The sequence below is a fragment of the Monodon monoceros genome, unplaced genomic scaffold, assembly GCF_005190385.1.
Source record: "Monodon monoceros isolate NGI ecotype Baffin Bay Population unplaced genomic scaffold, NGI_Narwhal_1 Super_Scaffold_6, whole genome shotgun sequence".
In the NCBI taxonomy this organism is placed as follows: domain Eukaryota; kingdom Metazoa; phylum Chordata; class Mammalia; order Artiodactyla; family Monodontidae; genus Monodon; species Monodon monoceros.
In genome coordinates, this window is record NW_021703783.1 from 96,879,740 (window position 1) to 96,901,000 (window position 21,261).

The 21,261-nt window shown below is 48.0% G+C and overlaps 1 protein-coding gene and 1 long non-coding RNA gene across 2 annotated transcripts in view; both read left to right on the forward strand.

The window, feature by feature from the left end:
* Positions 1–13,792, forward strand: part of LOC114885050 — a 21,056-nt gene extending 7,264 nt beyond the window's left edge. The window contains exon 3 of the long non-coding RNA XR_003791011.1: positions 12,958–13,792. This is a non-coding gene — a long non-coding RNA (uncharacterized LOC114885050). The remainder of the gene's footprint in view (positions 1–12,957) is intronic.
* Positions 1–20,547, forward strand: part of ATXN10 (ataxin 10) — a 153,969-nt gene extending 133,422 nt beyond the window's left edge. Inside the window, exons 11-12 of the mRNA XM_029204338.1 lie at positions 19,563–19,750; positions 20,225–20,547. Coding sequence (XP_029060171.1) covers positions 19,563–19,750; positions 20,225–20,227 — 191 coding nt within the window. The 3' untranslated portion in view covers positions 20,228–20,547. The remainder of the gene's footprint in view (positions 1–19,562; positions 19,751–20,224) is intronic.
* Positions 20,548–21,261: the final 714 nt, after the last annotated feature.

The window sequence follows — 21,261 nt, forward strand, 5'->3', positions numbered from 1 at the left end:
GTGTGTGTGTGTGTGTGTGTGTGTGTGTGTGTGTGTGTGTGTGTGTGTGTGTGTTTGGTGGGTGAGGGGTGGTTCAAAGCACAGGAGAAATTTCTCCCACGGGTTTGACGATTCTCTTGTGAATTGAATAAGCGTGGTTTGGCAGTGATACTATTTCAGCTTGGTTTGGTTTAACCCCTTCTAATAACTCGCACCAGTCAAGCTTTCATTGAACTTTAATTTCAGTATTTTGTGTTAAAAAGCAACAGATATTTCGGATATGCCTAGACTAGGAATCAGTACAGAGATAGTAAACGTCAGTTAACAAAAATACCTCCGTTCTCTGATCACCCCGCATGGACTGGCTGCGTCCGTGTACTCACGCGTCCTCCACGGGGTGGGTGGGGGTGAGGGCTCGTGTTACCTTAGGGTAGTAGTCCTTGTTCCCCGTGGGCAGTCTGTGGTTTGGACCCTATGAAAGACTTCCTCTTTACTTGGGGATTAGGATTTCAAGGTGGCTGAAAACTCTCCCAGGCTGAGAACAGGGCTAGGAGGCTTACTGTCCCATCTCTTGGAGGTGGCTTCTAGAGACCGACTGGGGTTTCTAGTTCCAGGGAAAAGACAACATCTCAAAGGGGTGCTTAACCCCAAAGGACAGCGCTCCGCGACGGCTGCTGCGTCAGGGACACAAGACCAGCTGTTCACTCGCCGGCTCCCTTGCGGAGACCCGCAGTAATGACACAGTAGCAGATGCCATCGGAAAATTCCAGCTCCGCTACCACAGGGTCCATTTCTTATTTGTCATTTATTGTGGCAAGTGGGATTTTTTATTGTTGTTGTTTCCAAATAGAAACAGCTGAGCTTTATTTGAAATGTTTTCCCTTGATTCTCTTTTGATCTATGTTTTGATCAGTTGTCCTTGATGTGGTTTTTTTTTTATATTGTTTTTATTGGAGGGGGAGGGGACAGGGATAGGGTGAGAGTCTAAACAGGGTTGGGGTTTTTTTCTGTTCTTTCTTTTTCTTCCTTCCTTTCTGTTTCCTTCTTTCTTTTTTTATTGAAAGCCCTCATTTGTAAGTTTTACTTGTGTACAGAAATGTAACTGTTTATAGGAATAATAACCAAACAGCATTTCCCCAGTGATCTCGTGTTCAGGAAGTATGGCACAGTGGCAAGACCATCAGTTCTGGGACTAGACAGATGCAGATTCTGCCCCTTCTTAACCTCTAAACACTTCACTTAAACCTCTGTTGTGAGATTTAGCTTATTTATCTAAAATGGGACCTATCCCCGCAGGGTTATGGTGAATGTGAAATGTCATCATGTTTGCAAAGTGCTCAGCCTATAGTTTCTCAACAAGTAGATGTTCTTGTACAAATATCCTGTTACAGCTGTTAATGCCTAGGAGAAAGGTATAGTTTCATCTGTGATTGCACTGAGTCAGTGGTAAAACTGAAATAATAATGATAATAATATCACAGGACAGAAGAGAGAGTCCTCAAACAGATTAACACATGCACGACAAAGGCGCCCCTGTAGCTGAGCAGAAAAGGATGGTCTTTTTGGGGTTTTTTGGGGTTTTTTTTTTTTTTTTTGGTCTTTTTCCATAAATGGTGCTAGACCGATTTAATATCCGTAGGGGGGAAAAAGCCTACCACCCCTGCCTCTTCCCATTCATGAACATTAATTCAGGATGAATCATAGACCTTAATGTGAAAGGGAAAACACAAGAGCTTCTAGAAGGAATCATAAGAGAATACGGTTATTGTCTTAGAAGAGGCAAAGATTTCATAAACAAGGCATCAAAATTATAACCGAAAAGCGCTAACTATAAGAGAAAGACTTTGAAAAGGTTTTTGCATTGTATGTATCTGACAAAGGACTCATACCCATAATAAATAAAGGACTCCTGCAAAACAACAAAGAAAAAAAGGTAATTCAGTTTTTCAGAATGGACAAAAGACCCATGGCATTTCACAAAAGAGGAAATCCAGATAGATGGCCAGTAAATGTATGAAAAGAGCTCAACATCATCATTCATCAGGGAAGTGCAAATTGAACCCACAGTAAGGAGCCCACCAGAATGGCTCATGAGAGGACTGACAGCACCCGGTGACGGCAAGGATGTGCAGCAGCCTGAACCTTAGTAAACTGATGGTGGAGACGTCAACTGGAAAAATGCCCTTGGAAAACTGTCGGTGTCTGCTGACACTAGGCATCCACCAGCCCTGGGAGCCAGCAGTTGCGCCCCTAGCTGTACCCCCAGGAGAAATGCATACACATATCTATCAGAAGACGTGTGCAGGAGCCTTCCTAGTCACATTATTTATAATAGCCCCGAAGTGGAAACATCCGAAGTAGTCATCAGTAGTAGAACAGAAGTTGTGGAATGTTCATTCCGTGGAACAATACACAGCGGTAAAGAATGAACTAACTGCTCTGTGTAACAAATGGATTAATCTCGCTAACATAGCTTTCAGCTAAAGAAGCCAGATTCGAAAAGAGTATACACTGTATGATTCCATTTACACGAAGTTTAAGAACGGGCAGCATTAATCTGTGGCGACAGCAGTCAGAATGGTGGTTACCTTGAGGGGTAGGAGGGCGGCTGTTGATAGGGAGGGGTACTTGGAGGCCCTCCAGGGTGCTGGGCACATTCTGCATCTTGATCTGGGTGGGGTCATGTGATGGGTATGTGTGCGAAAACCCGTCAGGATGTACACTTAGGACGTGTGCGTTCTGTTGCTCCTCACATTAAAATTTTTAAAATCATTGAGTTATTTCTAGGTGCCAAACCCTATGCTATACCCTTTACATACATTATCTCACACAATTTTTTTTTTTAACAAAAGCCTCTTTGTTGGGAACTGTTATTTTACAGATGAGAGAAGTAAAGCTCAGAGAGTTGGTTCCCTGACTGCAGCTGGTCCGGGCTCTCCCAGCTCCTGAGTGGCAGGACCAAGGTGCGAGCCCAGGATTGTCTAGTTCAAGCGTCTAGACTTCCTTGCGGGTGCTTCCTTCACTCCCTCACAGTGTTTCTTCCAGTCTCCCTTTCCTGGGGGACGCGTGGGCATTCAGATGGGTTGGATGCAGTCTTGAGTTAATTAATCCTGTTGCGTCTAGCACGTGGTACCCACTCCTCTGCTTTGGCCTCAGGTAATAATCGAGGTAGATACCTAAGCCCTGAGGTGGTAGCCGCCTTGGAAAACAGGTACCTCTGCCACGGCCAACTCCTTCCTCTTCTAAGACTTGAGCATGTGTGTCTTCCTCCTGGAATTTTCCCACAGTCCCCCTTAACTGAGCCTGAGTCCCTCGTCTTGATCTTCTGCGGATCCGTTGTGTTACCCCTGCCACTCTGTGAACATAGCACATGGAAAAACACCTGGATGCGTAACACTTGCCCTCTAAAAAAGTCTATCCTAGGCGGGATCTGTATCATATCGCACACCCCACATTGGACCCTGCGTGTTACCACAGTGTGTCCCAAAGCATTTTTTTTTCTGCAGTATCTTAACTAGCTATTACATGAGGGAAGGCTTCTAAATAATACATATATGTAGGACCTGTGTTAGGCAGGGCACCACAGAATCTTTGCCGTTCTCATATGCGTTTTGGAAACTCTGGACTACATACAGTGCCACATCTTGGGGAATGCAGGAATTATAGTATAAACATGGAGACACGTTCCATTCTATACTTTTTCTTCATGAGGAGTCTAGCTTGTGACTGCGCCTGCCAAGCAGCCACCAGAGGGAGGCGTTCAGGGAAATGCCTTAAACATTTCAGAATGGCACAGCTGGCTAAACTTGATGTTGTTTATAAAAGGCATCAGTGAATTTCCACACCGGAGAAGTACTTATGCGGTATGCACAAAATGATACGTTTCTGCTTTTAATATCTTACTGTGCCCATCCTAATGTTCAAAGCAGAAATCTTTCTGCTGAAATCAGTCTTTTCCTCCTCCGGAGGGGAAGGACTGTCTTCTATTGACTTCTGTGTCCCCAGCATTAAACAGCTGGTGAACCTTCAGTGATCATTTGTTCAGTTGTTGAGCTGACATTAATTAAAACTAGAAAACCTCTTAATGCTGTTTGGCTTTCAAAAGGTAAACTTTGGGTTTGGCTTCCCAGTGATTTAATTTGGCTTTTTAAAGCCTCTCATTGATTCTCTTGCCCCTCACCTAGTGTGATTGAAGATGTGCAAACCAAATCTTTCTCCCCGTCCAAAGCAAACAAGTGCACACACGACTTCACAGGTTAGCGGAGGCCTCCCTGGGACCCTGTGTGAAGCAAGTCAGTGAGGGGCTATGGGTGGGCGATGCTCAGGCGCCACTCCCAGGCTGAGGAGAGCGTAACACGCTGCCACCCTGCACCCCACACACGCTCACACAGATGCAGGCCAAGGCGTCATCTAAATAGACCCGTTCAGGGGCTTCCCTGGTGGCGCAGTGGTTAAGAATCTGCGTGCCAATGCAGGGGACACGGGTTCGAGCCCTGGTCCAGGAATATCCCGCATGCCACGGAGCAGCCAAGCCTGTGTACTACAACTACTGAGCCTGAGCTCTAGAGCCTGCGTGCCACAACTACTGCAGCCCGAGCGCCTGGAGCCCGTGCTCTGCAACAAGAGAAGCCACCACAATGAAAAGCCCGCGCACCACAACAAAGAGTAGCCCCCGATCGCCACAACTAGAGAAAGCCAGCTCACAGCAACGAAGACCCAACATAGCCAAAAAAATTTTTTTGAAAGAGTCAAAGAGCACAAACCTGATGGATTTGACTATATAAATAAATAAACAAACGTGTTCAGAATGAAAGAGGGAAGAAGCCCTGTTTTACGTAGCTTCTACGGTATCCTAGCAACTGGCTCCCCAGGGCTCGAAGCCAAAAGTTGGAGGAGTGGGATGTCATATCTTGCATGAGGCTCTCACAAAAGTGGACTCTGTTTCCTTGTTCAGGTGTTTTGGCAAATAGTCCCAACTCTTTTAAAAGGAGACTAAAATACTTCAGGTGGTACTCCTTCAGATGGTATCTACTTAGCTCTTAGTTGTGTGCTTCTCGTTTTCTTACATCCCTAAGATCATAGCGGCTAGAAATGAAAACTATTGTCAGCGCGCTGAAACGTTCGCATGTGAAGGCTGCCGAGCCGCGCGTGTCTCCTACGCACACGGAGAGGCCAGAGTGCGTGGTGTGCGCACCTGCCCGCTGACCTCAGGCCTGCGCACTCGCCTGGGCTCTGGGTCGGTCTTGCCAAGCCTGCCTCGCTCAGCTGTCCCCATGCCTCTCGGAGGTCAGAACGCATCCGGTCCTGCTCTATCTTGTTTACTTGCATGAAAAGCACAATTGCTTGAGGTTTATTGTCACGTAAGGTAGAAAATGGGAGTCTGTCCTTTTCCAAGGTGAGGTGCCTGGTGTGAACTGCGTCACCCTTGCCCCCACTCAGCCTGGGTGGGGACGGGGCAAGGCGCCCTCACAGCAGAAGTAGTGAGACAGGGTCCTCGGAAGCTGCTCCCTTCGACTCCCTGGCTGCCACTCTAGCCACCTGGCTTTGAGGTGACACCGTGTTTTCTTAATTTTACTTCTCAGCCGTTACTATCAGTGTTTTAAGTGCCGCCATATAAAATTAATTTCAAACCAGAAACAAAGCTTTTGCGAACATTTGTTGCCATTAATTTTTGTCCTTAAGGATCCACTCCTGTGGCTGATTGATTTAACAAATGCTGTCTGATGAGCGAAACTTTAGGGAAAGAACGTCGCTGGGAAACCACGTTAGAAATAACTCGCTTAAATGATTTCGCGTTAATAGTCTTCCGTGGCAGTTGTGAGTTTGCTAGCCTAAGTATTTTGAATTTTGAAACTAAAAGAAACTATATGAAACATCTGTTATATTACTTTTGGTTTTCTTTTAAAAACTTTTGACGACTTTATTTTTTAAGAGCAGTTTTAGGCTTACCAAAAAGTTGGGAGGACAGTACAGGGACTTCCCATTTTCCCACAGCCCTCACACGTGCAGAGCCTCCCTCATCAGTAACCCCCAGCAGAGGGTCACTTCTGTTTTTTTAACAGAAGTTGAACCTATGTTGACACATCATTATTACCCAGAGTCCATAGTTTAAGGGTCCACTTTTGATGTTGTACGTTCTGTGGGTTTGGACAAACACGTAATGACACGTATCCATCATTGTAGTATCACACAGAGTATTTTCACTGTCCTAAAACTCCTCTGCGCTCCACCTCTGCATTGCCCCTCCCCTGACCCCGGCAACCGCTGATCTTTTCCTATCTCCATACTTCTGCCTTTTCCAGACTGTCACAGAGTTGGAATCATACAGCACGTAGCCTTCAGATTGGCGTCTCTCACTTGGTAAAGTGCACGTAAGCCTCCTCCACGTCTGGTCATGGCTTGCTAGCTCCTGTCTTTCTTTAGTGCTGAAGAATATTCCATTCTCTGGGTGTACCAAGTACTTGTTTTTCAAAATTCTCTTCTCTAGCGCTGTTTGCGTCATAACCGTCCTGCGCGCCTCCCCAGCCCCTCTATAGTGTAAAGTATAGTTTAAAAGAACTTTTGTAAGCCTTGGCTCTGTATTTCAGAAGTTGTATATCTGACGTATAGATTAGACCATAAAGTAGTAAGTCTGAAATATCAGCCTAAAATTCACCTGCATGACAGTTTCCCTCAGACACTGCCTCCCGTGGGGCTGGACTCAGATTCCGGGGAGCCTGACTCTGCAAAGGATGTGCCGGACGCCTTTTGAAAGTACATTCAGCACACAGTTTACCAGCACAAGGACATCCAAAGTTTCAGTGCTTGGTAATCTTACCTCACTTCTTTCCCCAAATGGCATTACCAGGCTGTCTCACTGGGCCTGTTGTAGTTGAGGTAGACTCCTCCGGCTGTCATGCTCAGGGTGGTCCCCGAGGGTGAAGATCTGCCTTCAGGAGAGCCACTGAATTTAGAACAGAAGGATGACTGCCTGCACACAGAGTGCCCAGAGCACTTCCCGGCACGTGGTTTGTGCTTTAGAAGTGTTGCCGTTGTTATTTAGATGTATATATTTTCTGACAAAATTAATTGGCAGTTTTTCTTTTTACGTTTGCGTTCTTTATTAAAATGAGCAGTGACTTTGCATGTGTTTTTAAATCACTGTACTTACATAGCACTGCCACACAGAATCCATATTTTGCAAGACACTTGAGAGGTCGGGTTGCTGAAGTTTGGCGCAGAGAAGCATGTTCTAGGTACCCTGACTAATGTCAGTATTTTTGCCTGAAATGACCTTAGTCAAATGTAGCAGTGACAGAGAAGGGTCTGGTCAAAACATCGGTGTGCCACAGCCATTTCACGCCACCGTTAAGTAGGAACTGGCTGGCTGTCCGTTTTGTGATCATCATTCTTAGCAGGAAGCGTTGGATTCTCTGTACCACTTATTCGTCTAGAACCGGAAGATTTTTAAAAAAGCCCTTACTGGGCGAGTGAGCCCGTGAAGGGATGAGGTTGGCCCTCATTGGATACAGACAAGGGTGCCGAGGGCCGGGCCCTGGAGCCGCCGGGGCAGGAGGCTGGCAGCCCTGCTCATGGGCTGTGATGGGGGAGCGCGGCCGGGCTGGCTCTGTCCCAGTGCCAGCCCTGGTGGCAGCTTTCCCACATTTGTTCGTGGATCTGAGCAGCTCGAAGGGAAGGCGGGGCCTGCTTTCTGCCTGGAGCTGACGGCCTCATGGGGGTGACAGGGGCAGGGAGGCCTCCGGGTGCTCTGGCCTGTCTTGTCCTCATGGCTCTGTGGATCCACATTACCCCCCCTTCATTTGGATAACGGTCGCAAACTCAGAACATATAAAAGTAAAGCTAACTTTCAGACATACTCGCCTTTTCCATTCTTGCCGTCCTCAGGTCTGGACGTCTCCTCTGAGGTAGAGACAAGGTGCCTTTGCCCCTGGGGCCGCCGGAGTGGGGCATGGCCGTGTGGCCTGTGAGCCCTGGCCGGCCCCCTCCCCACGCCGGCAGCTGGCCTCTGAGCTGCCAGGAAAGGCCGTGTGGGCAACGGGCAGACCTCTTCTTCAGGGTTAACTGAGTGCAGCGGAAAGCAGGCCCCGTGCTGTGCAAAAGCCTCACTGCTGGACAAAAGCCCGGCAAGAGCAAAGCTAAGAGGTGGATCGCGGTTTCCAACACAGGCCCAGCCCTGTGCTGGAGAGTCTTCACGTGACTGTGATGAGCCAGCTCTTACAAGAGATTCGTGTCTTCATTCTTAGTTAAGGGCCTAATTTTAACATTCTCATGGAAGCTCACAGAATGAAGACAGTGTCAAATGCAGAGAGAGATCTGCACTTTCTGGGTAAGGATAGGAAAATCCTCTCAAAAGTCAAAACATTTTCCCAGTTTTTGACAGAAACCAAAATATGTCAGAATCAAAGCCACTCTGCTGTCTTTCTGTCCTAAAGCACCTTCAGAAACTAGCACAGCTCTTGTTCACATGTTTCCTCTGGGTGTAATTAGGAAGCACCAGGGAATCCTAATGGGTTTTCAAGAAGAAAATGACAACGAAAGTTTCCGATGCACAATCCGTCAGACACCCGGGCTGCGAATGGGCTGCACATCCTGGGCAGCACTTGTGAATCACTGAGACAGTGGAAGCCGCAGGATTCAGAGGAGCTTTGGGGCGTTACGGGGCAGCATTTCTTAGGGCTGTCTAGTTGAGGGAACATGTGAATTGCCATTTGGCAAATCAACCCAAACTTCAAGTTCAGTCATCCTGATTTTTTTAAATTGTACTTATCTTGAAATACAGTGTGCGTACCGAAAAGTGGGAAGAGCCTATGTGTGTTGTTTGCAAATAATTGTAAAGCAGACATGTGTAACCAACACCCAGGTCAAGGCGAAAAACACTGCCAGACTTCGCTGAGCCCCTCCCCATCCGAGCTCCTTATCAGGCATCCCTGCCCTCCTCTGGTTAGCTCCTGTGCATGCGGCCTACATAGTGTGCTGTGGGTTGGCCGTCTTTGAAATTCATATAAATGGAATCATGGCTTGCATTGTTTTGTCATTTGTCACTCAAAAGCATGATTGTGAGATTCAAGCAAACCGTTGCGTGTAGTTTACCGTATAGTATTCCATTGCAAGAAGATACAACGTTCATTCATTCAGTTGGCAGACATTGTGGCTCATTTCCACTTTGGGGCTGTCACAGTTAATGCTGCTGTGAACTTTTTCGTACATGCGTGTATCCTGGCACGTGAGCGTGAGGTTTCTTAAGGAGTGGAATCTCTGTGTCTTGCGTATCTTCAGCTTTATTCTAGATGATGCCAAACTCTTTCTGGAATTGATCGTACCAGTTTTTACTCCCATCAGCAGTGTATGAGCTCCCTTTCCTTTACCTTATCGACACTTGATGCGGTCACTTAAAAGTTTTTGCCATTCTGATGAGTATAATATGTCCTTGTGATGTTATTTTAAATACTCTAATTAGTAGTAAGTACATTTTGATTTTTTGTTGATCATTTGGTTTATTGACCATTTGGATTTCCTGTGTCGTGAAGATGTTCACGTTTTTTTTATTCCTATATTTATGTTTTCTTTTTTTTTTGCGGTACGCGGGCCTCTCACTGTTGCGGCCTCTCCCGTTGCGGAGCACAGGCTCCGGACGCGCAGGCTCAGCGGCCACGGCTCACGGGCCCAGCCGCTCCGCGGCACGTGGGATCCTCCCGCACCGGGGCACGAACCCGCGTCCCCTGCATCGGCAGGCGGACTCCCAACCACTGCGCCACCAGGGAAGCCCCCACCCCCTCTTGACTGGGGACTCTCTGGGAGCTGCTGGGAGGGGAGGAGGGGTGGAGAGGCCACCAGCATGGCCTGGGTGACCCACAGAGTTCATCACCCCCGGAGACTAGTGACATTTGGACCAAGGGCAGTGCTAACAGACGCTTAGGCACATGCAGTATGCTGACGCTTTGGTACCTGCTGGGTCTTGTCGAGTCCAAAGTCCTCCAGAAGCGCCACACTGTTTGTGTTCTTCATTTAAGCCTTTGTGTCTTAGAACTGTTTTTGACCCTTGGCTATGCTTTATTAATGTCAAATGTCGTTAGTACTAGACCAACAGTTATCTTCCATAATTGGATGGGGTTACTTAACGTTCTCTACTCGAAATTTTAATTTCATTTTGAGCTGTTTATTGTTACTTCCAAAGGCGTTTTGCAGAGGTAGTCACTCTGACTGGCATCTGAGAGCTTATCTTATCTTTCGAGATTTCTTTGAAGAGAAAGGGGCTCTGTTTCAAGTGTTATAAAACCTGCTGCTCCTTCGCTGTTGTGTGGGCAGAGCTCAGAAGCTCGCGGTCAGACTGGCCGGAGGAAGGACTGCACTGGGCCTCCGCCAAGTGTCCTCCCGTCGGCTGTGGCCCCTGAGGAGGGCTTAGGAGCAGTGGGGTGGGTGCTGGAGCCTGCATCCAAGCCAGGCCCGCCCACTTCAGGTGTGTGACCTCGGACGGGACCTCAGCCTCCTGCGTCTTGAGTTTTCTCATCAGGAGGATGGGTTTTTAGCACCTCCCGCACGTGGTGTGTTTGTGAAGGTTGGATACTTCCTGTGAGTGCTTGTAACAGCCCCTGACACATGTTGTGCACTCTGCAGGTGATGACACCCGCTGCTGCCATGACTTGTATTATTATTACTGTTATTGTTTTATGCAGATAAACTGGCAGTCTTGGCTTACATGAGAGACACTTAAGTTAATTCCTCTGGCAAAGCTTTGCTTACATGGAAGGTAGAAATTCATTCAAGCCAGCGATTCCTTTACTCCAAAGAGCACAGAGCACTATAGAAATACCCTCCTACCTGGCTGCCAGGGCCTTGAGTGGGCTCTGTCTCTTCTGGGCTCTCACTGGCTTCTCTTCATAAGCTGCTCAGTCGTCTGAGCCCAGGGATCTCAGGTTACATCACACCCTTCTGTGCCATCTCCAAAGTGCAGCTTACTGCCGGCAGTACCCCTGGATGTGAGTTGAGACTCTGGGGCAGTAGCTTTTCTTGAGAAGTTTACTGGGTCCAGAAAGCCTCTCCCTCAGGAGGTCTCCCCTGCAGCCCAAAGGCTGAGGTTGTGTAGCACGGGGTGGGGTCTGTGTGCATGTGTCATTGATGCCTCACGTACAGCTCAGATCTGACGGGAGAACCGGGGTGCCTGCCCTTGTTAGAGGACGGAGGCCAGGCACCAGGGAGCATTCATCCAGAGGTGTTTAAAACTTCCCTCCTCCTGTGTGCGCCAGGAGCTGCAGTGGCCCAGCCCGGAGTCCCTGCACACAGGTGAGCACACGTTCCATAGAAGGGCTCAGGATGACACGGTGACAGTATAGTGTGCGGGGACCCAGGAGAGGGGGAGGGGGACCCCCCATGGGACAGGCCCTGCTCCGTGTCGTGAGCCTCTGCTACATGCCCGGCATGTGCCAGGCTCTGCTGAACACGTTACGTGCGGTGGCTCCTGTGGAGTCTCAGAAGTGACATTAGAGCCCTGCCCCAAATACACATGGAACCGCTTGGTGGCCCCAGGCCCTGTGGTTTAAGTTAGAAGTGGCCTTGGTTGGTTCTGATCTGAGACCTGTTGTGTGGCAGACGCCAGACCGACTGCCTCTTACCACGCCCGGCTTTGAGGTGGTGAGTAAGATGACTCCAGAATGCGCGATGGACAAAATTAGTTTCGGTGCCGTAGGATCCTTTACCACAAAACCCTGTGGATGTGAGGTACCTGCAAGCCCAGCCCTCGCTCGGCCACAGGCGCTTTGGAGTGGGAAGCGCGTGGTGACTGCGGACCCGAGCGGGTATCATCTTCCCGTTACTTCACCGCCGCACTGACAGGCTCGCTGGGCGGGGTGACAGCAGCCAACCTTGGGTGCCTGCGCTTTAGCCACCTGGGATTTGTGAAGGACAGAGGGCTCATCCCGGCCAGGGGCCAGGCTGAGGACCGTGGTTCCGCGGTTCTTCGCCCACGTGATGACGCTGCCGGGCCTGGCAAGATGGAAGGACGGCTCAGGCTCCCAAGAGGGGCCTTCAAGCTGGGACCAGCTCATCTCTCCCTTTAGACATTGGGTTGACGGAAAGCAAGCCGTGCATACTGAGGACAGTGAATGGAGCCTTTGTTCCAGAATCTTTAAGAAACAGGTTATGCACAGAGACAACATTTCTCTGGTTGACCCTTGTATATACGTTAGGATATTTCTGTCAAAATTCAGCAGTGTTTTATTGGGCCTTTGTACCACTTCTTTGATGTTCTAGTTCCCTAGAGATTTAAGAGACTGAAAGGCAGCCTCGGCTTTCAAAGCAGTGGTGTTTCTGAGATGACTTTTTCCCTCGATAAAGACTGAAAGTCTCTCCTCCTCCTTGTAGGACATATTAAACACCAGTGTTGTTTTATGTTCTTCAGGCTGTGACCTGCAGTTTACAGATCTGCCAGTTATTTGTTCCCCCACCCTCTTCTGTTAGTTGGGGTTTATTTTACCGTGTTCAGTATTAACGATTAGCCGTTAATTGGCAAATGAGAGCGTACACATACATTGATTTATAAATGCTGTTAGGATACACTACAAAACCTAGAACAGTCCGCATCGGCACGGCACTGAAACACTTGAACCACAGATGTGCCCCCGTATTAAAATGCAAAAATGCAGAGGGAAATTAGACATCAGATAGACCAACAATTTGGAGAAGGAAGAGGGAGCCCAAAGGGTGGTTTGTGGTGGTTACTGAACACACACTGGTTTCCAGCACCATGAGAGGAGGCCGGGTGCACAGTCTGCACGATGAAGACTTCCACTTTAGTTTTCTGAGTGAGAAGAGTGCGTAGTTTAACTGAGTGACTTACGTGGAAGTTGAGAGAATCGTTGCAGATGAAGGCAGAGCTGGGATGCACTTTACTGCACAGTGAAGTTTCTCTTAACGTTTGGAGGTAGAGTCACCTCTGCAGAAGTGATTGGCACTTCATACAGGAACACTAACGGTGTTTTTCAGGTTTATTTCCTCCGCGAGGACCCTCTCTTGTCTGTGCCCCGTGTCATAGGTAAGTTGCCCTCCCTCCTCTGCCCCCGCCTCGCCCCACTCAGGTGCCCCCTGTGGCGTGTTTGGACAGGTTCCTCCTGCAGCAGCCAGAGCCTCATTGGAGCCTGGGGTTCCCTGGGCAACCGTTTGGGAAATGCCTTTTTTTTTTTTTTTTTTTTTTTTTTTTTGCTTCTCTCCTCAGAAAGTGAATACTTGAAGAGCAGGGCAGAGGTGGGTCAGGACGCCTGCAGACGGGGTCGGGGTCGGAGACCTGGGCCCACCGGGAGCGTGGCCCCCGAGGTGCACAGTCTCTCCGACTCGCGTGGCTGGGAGGGAAGCAGAGCTGGTTATCTCAGCAGGAGGAGAAGTCATCCTGTCGGTGTCACATTCCGTGCCCTTTTTTTCCTTCGGCTGACAGAAATTGCCATATTTTGAAGTGTTTGGTTTTCAGCAACGTAAAGCATTTCCAGAACATTTTAAAACCGGACTACTACTTCGCAGTCTGAAAAATTATGCAGTTTTACCATAGTCTGAGAAGATATTAGTTTAGATGTGGAAGCTGTTTATTAAGCATCCTCACCTTGAGGGAGGTCTTGTCATGATGTGGCAGAAGAGGACATGGTTTCGTGGAAGCCTAATGACATAGTCTTGCCTGGTATGGGGCGTCCTGTTCTCAGACCAACTTCATCAAAGGTTTCTGACGGTATGTTCTGTGGCCTACTAAGTAGTATGCTTTGGAAAGTTTGCCAGCACATAAATTCCTTGCCATAAATGGGCTTGTCGTCTAAAAATAATTTTTAAAAATATCCTGGAAGCAAAATTAAACGTAGATATTATGTATAGTAGACATATTTGTTATATGTATATTATACATTTTATATTAAATATAGATATATATATTACCCATCTACAGGTATATTAATGTGTAAAACACCATTTATAGATATTACACATATAGTTTTGTCTGTACACACATATATATCCTGAAAAGTCAGTAAAATCTTTTATCATTTAAATTGTTTTAATTTAAATAGTTTAAGTTTTTCAGTACCAGTTCCTTTAAAAGCTTATTTTTTCATTCAACAAATATTTATTGGTTCCTTCCATGTTCTAGGCCAGAGTTTTGCAAACCTTTTCTGTGAAGGACTGCATTTAGTCAGTAGTTTTGGCTTTGCTAGCCATACTATCTCCATCACAACTCACCAGCTCAGCCGCTGCAGCGTGAAAGCAGCCGTAAACAGTTCATAAATGAATGAGCATGGCTGTGTGCCAGTAAAACTTTATTATGGATACTGAAGTTTGAACTGCAAATAATTTTTGTGTGTCACAAATTGGTATTCTTCTTTCGATTTTTTTCCCCAACCATTTAAAAATATGAAAACTACTTTTAACTTGCAGCCATGCAAAAACACGGGCCATAATTTACCACCCCCCGTTCTCAGCAGCCTTCTAGACACAGCAGTGACCAGAGCAGAGTCCCTGTCATAGCGGGGCCTGCGTCCCGGGCACCTGCAGGACTTTAAGTAGCACTGATTTCAATAACTGCAAGTTAGGTGGCGTCTTTCTCATCAGACAGTTCCAGGTTTAATGTTTTAACTCACCTAACTTGACTTTAAAAGTGAATTGGGCACATGCATCTGCTGGTTGTGGACTCTCTTTCTGTCTCCGTTAGTCCCCCAGCCTACATCCTCCTGCCCTGCCCTGTCTCCTCACCTACCTGGTGCAAGGCTGCAGGGCTCAGCGTGGAGCCTGCGTCCTCCCGAATCCCGATGCACCACTGCCGCCACACGAGTGCTCGGCGGGGGGTGGGGCAGGGACCACTTCTCGCTTGGACTCGCCAGGCCCTGTGGTTTCCAGGTGCTCAGTCCCACGCTCGTCTCTGTGGCTCCTTCAAGACACCACGTGTTCTGATGAAGAGCTGGCTGGACTGTCGAGTGCTGATCTAGTGCTGATCTAGCTGGCTGGACTGTCGAGTCCTCACCCTAGTGCTGATCGCAGGGTTCTTTGAAGGCAGTTTTGTAACAAACAGGCTCACGCCTTCTGTTTGGAGTCGCCATGGAAACGTTAGAAGCTGTCTTTCTAAAGCCAAGCAGACAATAAAGCACTTCGAGTGTTAAGGATTAGAGGCTCTAGAAGATGTTTAATTTTCTCCCCCACTCTTGCTTGCTTTCTGTCTCCGTAGAGAGGGAACAAGAGGGTGATGTGAATATTAACCGGGGCACGCTTTCATCTCCCTGTGACCCTCGAGGCTCGGCCTTTCCTGCGCTAACGAGGGGAGTCGTGCGTGCATATTCATAAGCCGGGCTTGGGCATCAGACACAGCTCACGGCGGAGAGGGTGGGGGTGCGGCTTTCCGTGCTTCTCTTTTCGACGCAAACGTTATGAAAGCAACGACTATTAAAATTTGGTTTTTTAATTATTATTAAGTCGGAGACCCTAGACAGTAGTGCCAAAATGTCCCCACTGGAAATAGGGACAAATTAGAGGACCTTTGTGTGGTATTTAATTTATAGGCGGACAGTACAAACCCCAAAATGCTGTGCTTGCTTAGGGTAGAGATGTAGCGCACACCTTTCGTATCTGCCCGAGAAGAGCGTGAAGCGGCACGTCGTGAAATCCTCCTTAAAGAGGAAATAAGATCAGTTTCACTTACAAAGAATATGAACTATATACATTTAAGTGAAAGTGTTGGGGGTTGCACTGTTGTTCTTGTGTTATCTCTGATATTCAAGGTTCTGGAAGGGCATTGACCCCACCGTGGCTGTATGGCCTTCCTCCCCCCGACCCCTCCCATGCCCTCCACTTAACGTCTTTTGCCCTTTGAATACCGGTTTCGGAAGAAGACTAGATTGCCTTTGCTGCCTTGGACTCCAGTGCTACTTCCGCTGGGTTGTTGGTATGGTGGCTGTACCAGGAGCCCGATCCTTGGGAGACGTGACGGTCACGTCCGTTCCTGAAGCCGTGCCGCCCAGCAGGTCTGTCCATCAGGAAAATCGTCATTAATCTCATCCTCTTCCGTGCTCCTTTTTCCTGCACATAAAACGGGGATCGTGTAAGTTTTTCTACAGAAATGAGATACTAAACTCTTCTTAGAACACCGTTATGGGACTTCCACAAAATGTGCTAGTTACCCCCGCGGGTGAACATGATTGAAATCCACCCTTGCGTCTGTCCACATGGGAATTCTCCTGTGTTTTGTTGTCATGGACCTCTTATTTACACGGTCCAGCTTCCTTGCCCAGGTTGCATTTACTTTCATCTAGTCTCTCAACCCTGCAAAGCCCTGAGTCAGGAAACCACACCAAGGACTGCTGCAGAAGGAAAAGCACAGCCTGTGTGGGTCACTACAGTGCCACGATGCCTTCCTGCGCACGCGCACACAAACGCGCGCACACACACACACACACACACACACACATGCACACACACGGTGAGTGGGAGATAGCGTTTGCTCACTTGGACATCAGGCAAACATTTCCCAGCACCGTTCTTGGAACGGAGGACAGAAGGGTAAATAAGACATCAGACTTGCTTATGAGGAGTTCACAGGGTGTTCAGGCGGACAGAGATATAAACAGATAATCATAGCTCACATGACGTCAACAAACACATTGAGAAACCACTCTGTGTCAGGACCGAGCTGTGTGCTGGGGATCTAGAGGTGGATTCTGTGTGGCTCCTGGCCTTGAGAAGCTCATAGACACCTAAGCAGATAAGTAAGTGCAGTGGGATGAGAACTAGTTAAAAAAAAAAAAAAAAGGGCGGGGGGGGGGGGGGGAGGTGTTTTGGAAATACAGAGCAGGCGCGCCTAGCTTATGCTGGTGACGAGGGGGGGCTGGGACAGAGAGGGGGGGCTTCCAGGAGCGTGAGCTCGGCTGTGCGCCCTGTGGGGAAGGGGCAGGTGAGGGGAGGCGTGTCCCAGGCAGGGCCTCATGTGTGGACAGACAGGTGGGGCCTGGCGAGGTGATGTTGACAGAGCCTGGGGTGTGAAGGGCACCTGGCACAGAGGGATGCGGGGGACCCTCTGCAGGGGTCTTATTTGCCCTGTAACTGAAACCATTTGACAGTTCGAGCTCTGCATGGTGGTTCCTTCCCCCAGAGACACTCGGCATTGGCAACTGGCAGTGACAAGGCTGGCATCACATTCCTCGATTACAGAGCCAATCAACCCTCCAGTTTTGAGGTGCTTGCGATGCATTTCTGGGAATTTCCCTTTTCTTTCAATTATATTTAAGCTTCCTGGTCAGGAAGCTTCAGGAAGCAGCTTTTTGCATCTGTCGTTTAGCGTTAGAGAGTTATACCTATGAACTAGAATTCTCTAGGCTTGCCTAAATTTACCCTCAGATGTTCGCTTCGCCAGTCGGTTCTCATGATCACTGTCTCCCCCTTTTCCTACAACAAGTGACGAAATGGATTTGAGTAATGATGATGTCGTCCTGCATGAGAAATCAATTGTAGCAAATGATTCATTGTTGAGAAATTTACTGATGTGTTGGAAGTTTCTGTCGCCCGGGATCATTGTTTTTATTCTCTATCCTGTCACAAAGTGGGGGTTTGGTGATGTGGCAAAGAAGGAGAAACGCAGATTTAGGTGTTTTTTTTTTTTTTTGCGGTACGTGGGCCTCTCACTGCCGTGGCCTCTCCCGTTGCGGGGCACAGCCTCCGGACGCGCAGGCTCAGCGGCCGTGGCTCACGGGCCCAGCCGCTCCGCGGCACGTGGGCTCTTCCCGGACCGGGGCACGAACCCGTGTCCCCTGCATCGGCAGGCGGACTCTCAACCACTGTGCCACCAGGGAAGCCCAGATTTAGGTTTTACGTGTTGTGAGTACTTGTGTGGATTCATCTCCAGGAAAGGAGTACCGTCTTCTAAAGGACCTGGGCTTTATCATGAGAGGATGACAGGCAATGGCGAGATGAGAAGACTTTCCCCACCAAAGGGGGCGGCTAACTATAGAATCACATCAGCCGGGCGCCGGCAATTCCCATTCTTTGCCCTTTGGAACACGTTAGCCATTTATACCCCCGAGTGGTTTTGATGATAAGCCTCTTAAGACCAGTGGGTCATTTACTCCACAGCGTTTGCTGGTCCTCTTCCTCATGCAGCCCCGTGGCCCGTCCTGGAGGAGCTGGGGAGGCGGGCCGGCCGGCAGCTGGTTCCTGTGTGAGGTCCCAGTGTGATCCGGACTGCGGGCCAGTGTGGGCTGTGTTGGAGGGACTGACAGGGAGCAACCACAAAATGCTTCCTGAACACGAAACTGGTGCATTTCCTGTGTTTCATTTGCCTAACTTTAGTCTCAGGTTCACTTTTTAGTTTCCTTTGAGCTTATTGCACTAGGGAAACAGTTTGATACACTTTCTTTGTGCGTAGGGCAGCCTTTCTCTGTGGCTTCCTGTGTCCAGACGAGGAGCCAGAAGCGTCTCGGCCCCAGCCTCACCGCCGTGCTGGGACGCGGGACGAGATCAGGAGTGCGACTCTTCCAGCTGAAGGACCCGCCTCTCATACCTTTTGGGGGCACAGAGTCCCAGTTCTGGCATCAGAAATGCCTGCATGGGAAACGTCTGGTAATAAGGAGAAAGGGCTTTTTTCCTGCTACCTTCCATCTGATCTTGGGCAGGGGGGCCTCTTTTCATTGGAAAAAGTGTCTGTTCCACGCTTGGCACTTTGTTTCTTCCGAACCAACAGAGGGTGCCAGGCCCACTGTTCTTGGTATCTCTCTGTGTCCCTGGATCCAAGACTACAGCAGTTTTTATACAGCCTTTAGAGAAGGACATCTAGCCGCAACTTAATGCCTTTGTGAGGTTTACACAGCTCTTGGTAACTAAATCAAAGACTTCAGAAAACAGTGCAGTGATTCTGTATTCTTCGTAAGGTGTCTTCTGTCTGCTGTGAAAGACGCTGCGCACAACATTTAAAATTAGGGCCAGGGCACAGTAAGGCACAAGGATGAGATGCTTTCTCAAGGGCACAAGGATTCAGACTGAACAGTAAATCCTTCAAAGTCTTCCTTCATCTTTAAAATATGGAATGAGGGAAATTCCATGGTGACTCCCAGCAAACAATTCTTATCTGTAACTGGGCTTACTTTAAACAAGATGGTTTTCTTGTCTGATTCCAGCCTGGCATCTTCATGCCTCATCCTGTAGCGCTCTTATTCCTTGCCTGCTGACTCAGTAACATAATCATCCAGCGTACGTGTGTGTGCGCGCGTGCATGTGCAGTCCTACACACAGGCTTGTGTTCACATACCTCAGGTGTGACTGCCCTAAGCCTTTGCTTCCTCGTTCGTTCATTCAGTTCAGTATCTCTGTGGGCCGGTTGCTGGACATCTCACACACACACACACACACACACACACACACACACACACACACACGTTGGACATACATGTGTATATGCGTGTCTTATAACTTTTTAATTATTTCTCTCTTTGCATGCGTATTCATAGCACATCCTTAAGAAAAATGTGTTGATTCTGGGCTTTTAGGGTTGCTTGCTCCTCTCCTCCTTTTCCAGTAATGCTCGTGGGAAGTTCTAAAACAGGAAAGTACATTGGCAGATTCCTTCACTCTGGTTCCAGTTCTAACCCAGTGGGTGGTGCTCGCCATCCGAAACCTCACGGAGGACAATAGCCAAAACCAAGATTTGATTGCAAAGATGGAGGAGCAGGGCCTGGCAGACGCGTCCCTACTTAAAAAAGTGGGTTTTGAAGTTGAGAAGAGGGGTGACAAGCTGATTCTGAAGTCTACTAGTGACACACCTCAGCTGGTAAGTATGCCGGAAGGAGTGGTAAATTCCCTTTCAGTTTGTAGAAAGTGGCCCCCGCTTCCCCATCACCTTGGGCGTGACACAGTTCCTTCATAAGAATATGGATGGGAGTAATTTTGCCTTCTAAGATGGCAAAGAAAGCCCTAAATTTAATTGCAAGTAATTTTTCATTCAGGCTTTATGCTGCCATTTTAAGAGAGTTGAAATTTCAAACTCGTTCTAGGGGAAAAATAGAAAATGGTATCGAAATTTTCACGTGGTCTAAAAGTTTTTGGCAGTAATTAGACTTTCTTTAAAAGATAGCTAATGCTCAGCAATGGAAAGAACAGAAAACTCCTTGTATGATATTGAATGAGTTGTTTCAGGTTTCTTCCCATTACTTCTATCGTTGACCAAAATTCTCTGTTTTTTCATTTGACTGTTCTTGTAAATAGCTCTGTTACATCTGCAGTTTTGTTTCTTTTTTCTTCTTAGTGAATGAACTCTCCATCCAAAACTCTGAAGTTTTGGAATCTGTTTCATGGATTTGTCATCTTCCGCAGTATGTGAACTTGCGAGTGTTTGAAGATTTATTAAGTACAAATTCAAGAACCCGTGAATCTTTTAGACAGTAGAGTTAAATGCGTATAAGCTTAAAAGTGAAAGTACATGAGTATTCTGTGGTTTCTTTGCTTTAAAAATGTAATTGTCTGGTTTGCTTTTGTCCCCGTGGATACAATGTGCGTTTAAGTGATATATTGTACTTACTGTGGCCGCAGATAATAAATTCCTCTTGTTGAGCGCATGTCCCTTCCTTGGCAAAGGCTTGGAAGTTTGCTCGGGTCCGCTTGCTCCTCGGCGGGTCGGCCTCCTTCCCTTCATTGTCTCTTCCCGTGGGGTTTTCTGGGCTGTGGCAGGCAGTTGAAGTAGTTTCTCACTGTGATTAATTCTAGCAATCTCTTTTCACCCCTTCTGCCTTTCCAAAACATTGACAAGACTCATTTCTAGTTAATTAATTCAAGAGATGCTGAAGAATAGAGGGCTGTCCCTCTTCACTTTAGGTCCTGGGCTGTGTTGTCACTGAGCCCTGTCCCTTTGGAATGTGGCGGGAGTGAGCGGGTGAGGGAATGTGGGGGCCGTTAACTCTTCCCTTCCCAGATCACCCTAGACTTGGGCTTCTCCAGACCCGTGACGTTTACCAGCCATGCCTGCATCTTACCCACTGTCAAGGCTGTAAGTGGGAAGGAATAGTTCATGGTCGTCTCTGTGTGCCGGGCCACAGTGTTAAACGCTCGTCCGTGTCTTCCTCAGTTTAAAAAGCACCAGTCTTGGAAAGGCACGCCACTCAGTTTTGGCCAGGGCTTCACTGGAATTGCGAGAGTAGCTTTGAAGAGGTGGGAGGTTAATTGACCTGTGTCTGTCTGTCTGTCTGTACCTCTCTCTGTATATACACACACTCAGAGGTAGAACTGGATTAAGTGAGCACTAAAATCTTTGTAACCACCCAGATCATTAATATAATCCACAAAAAC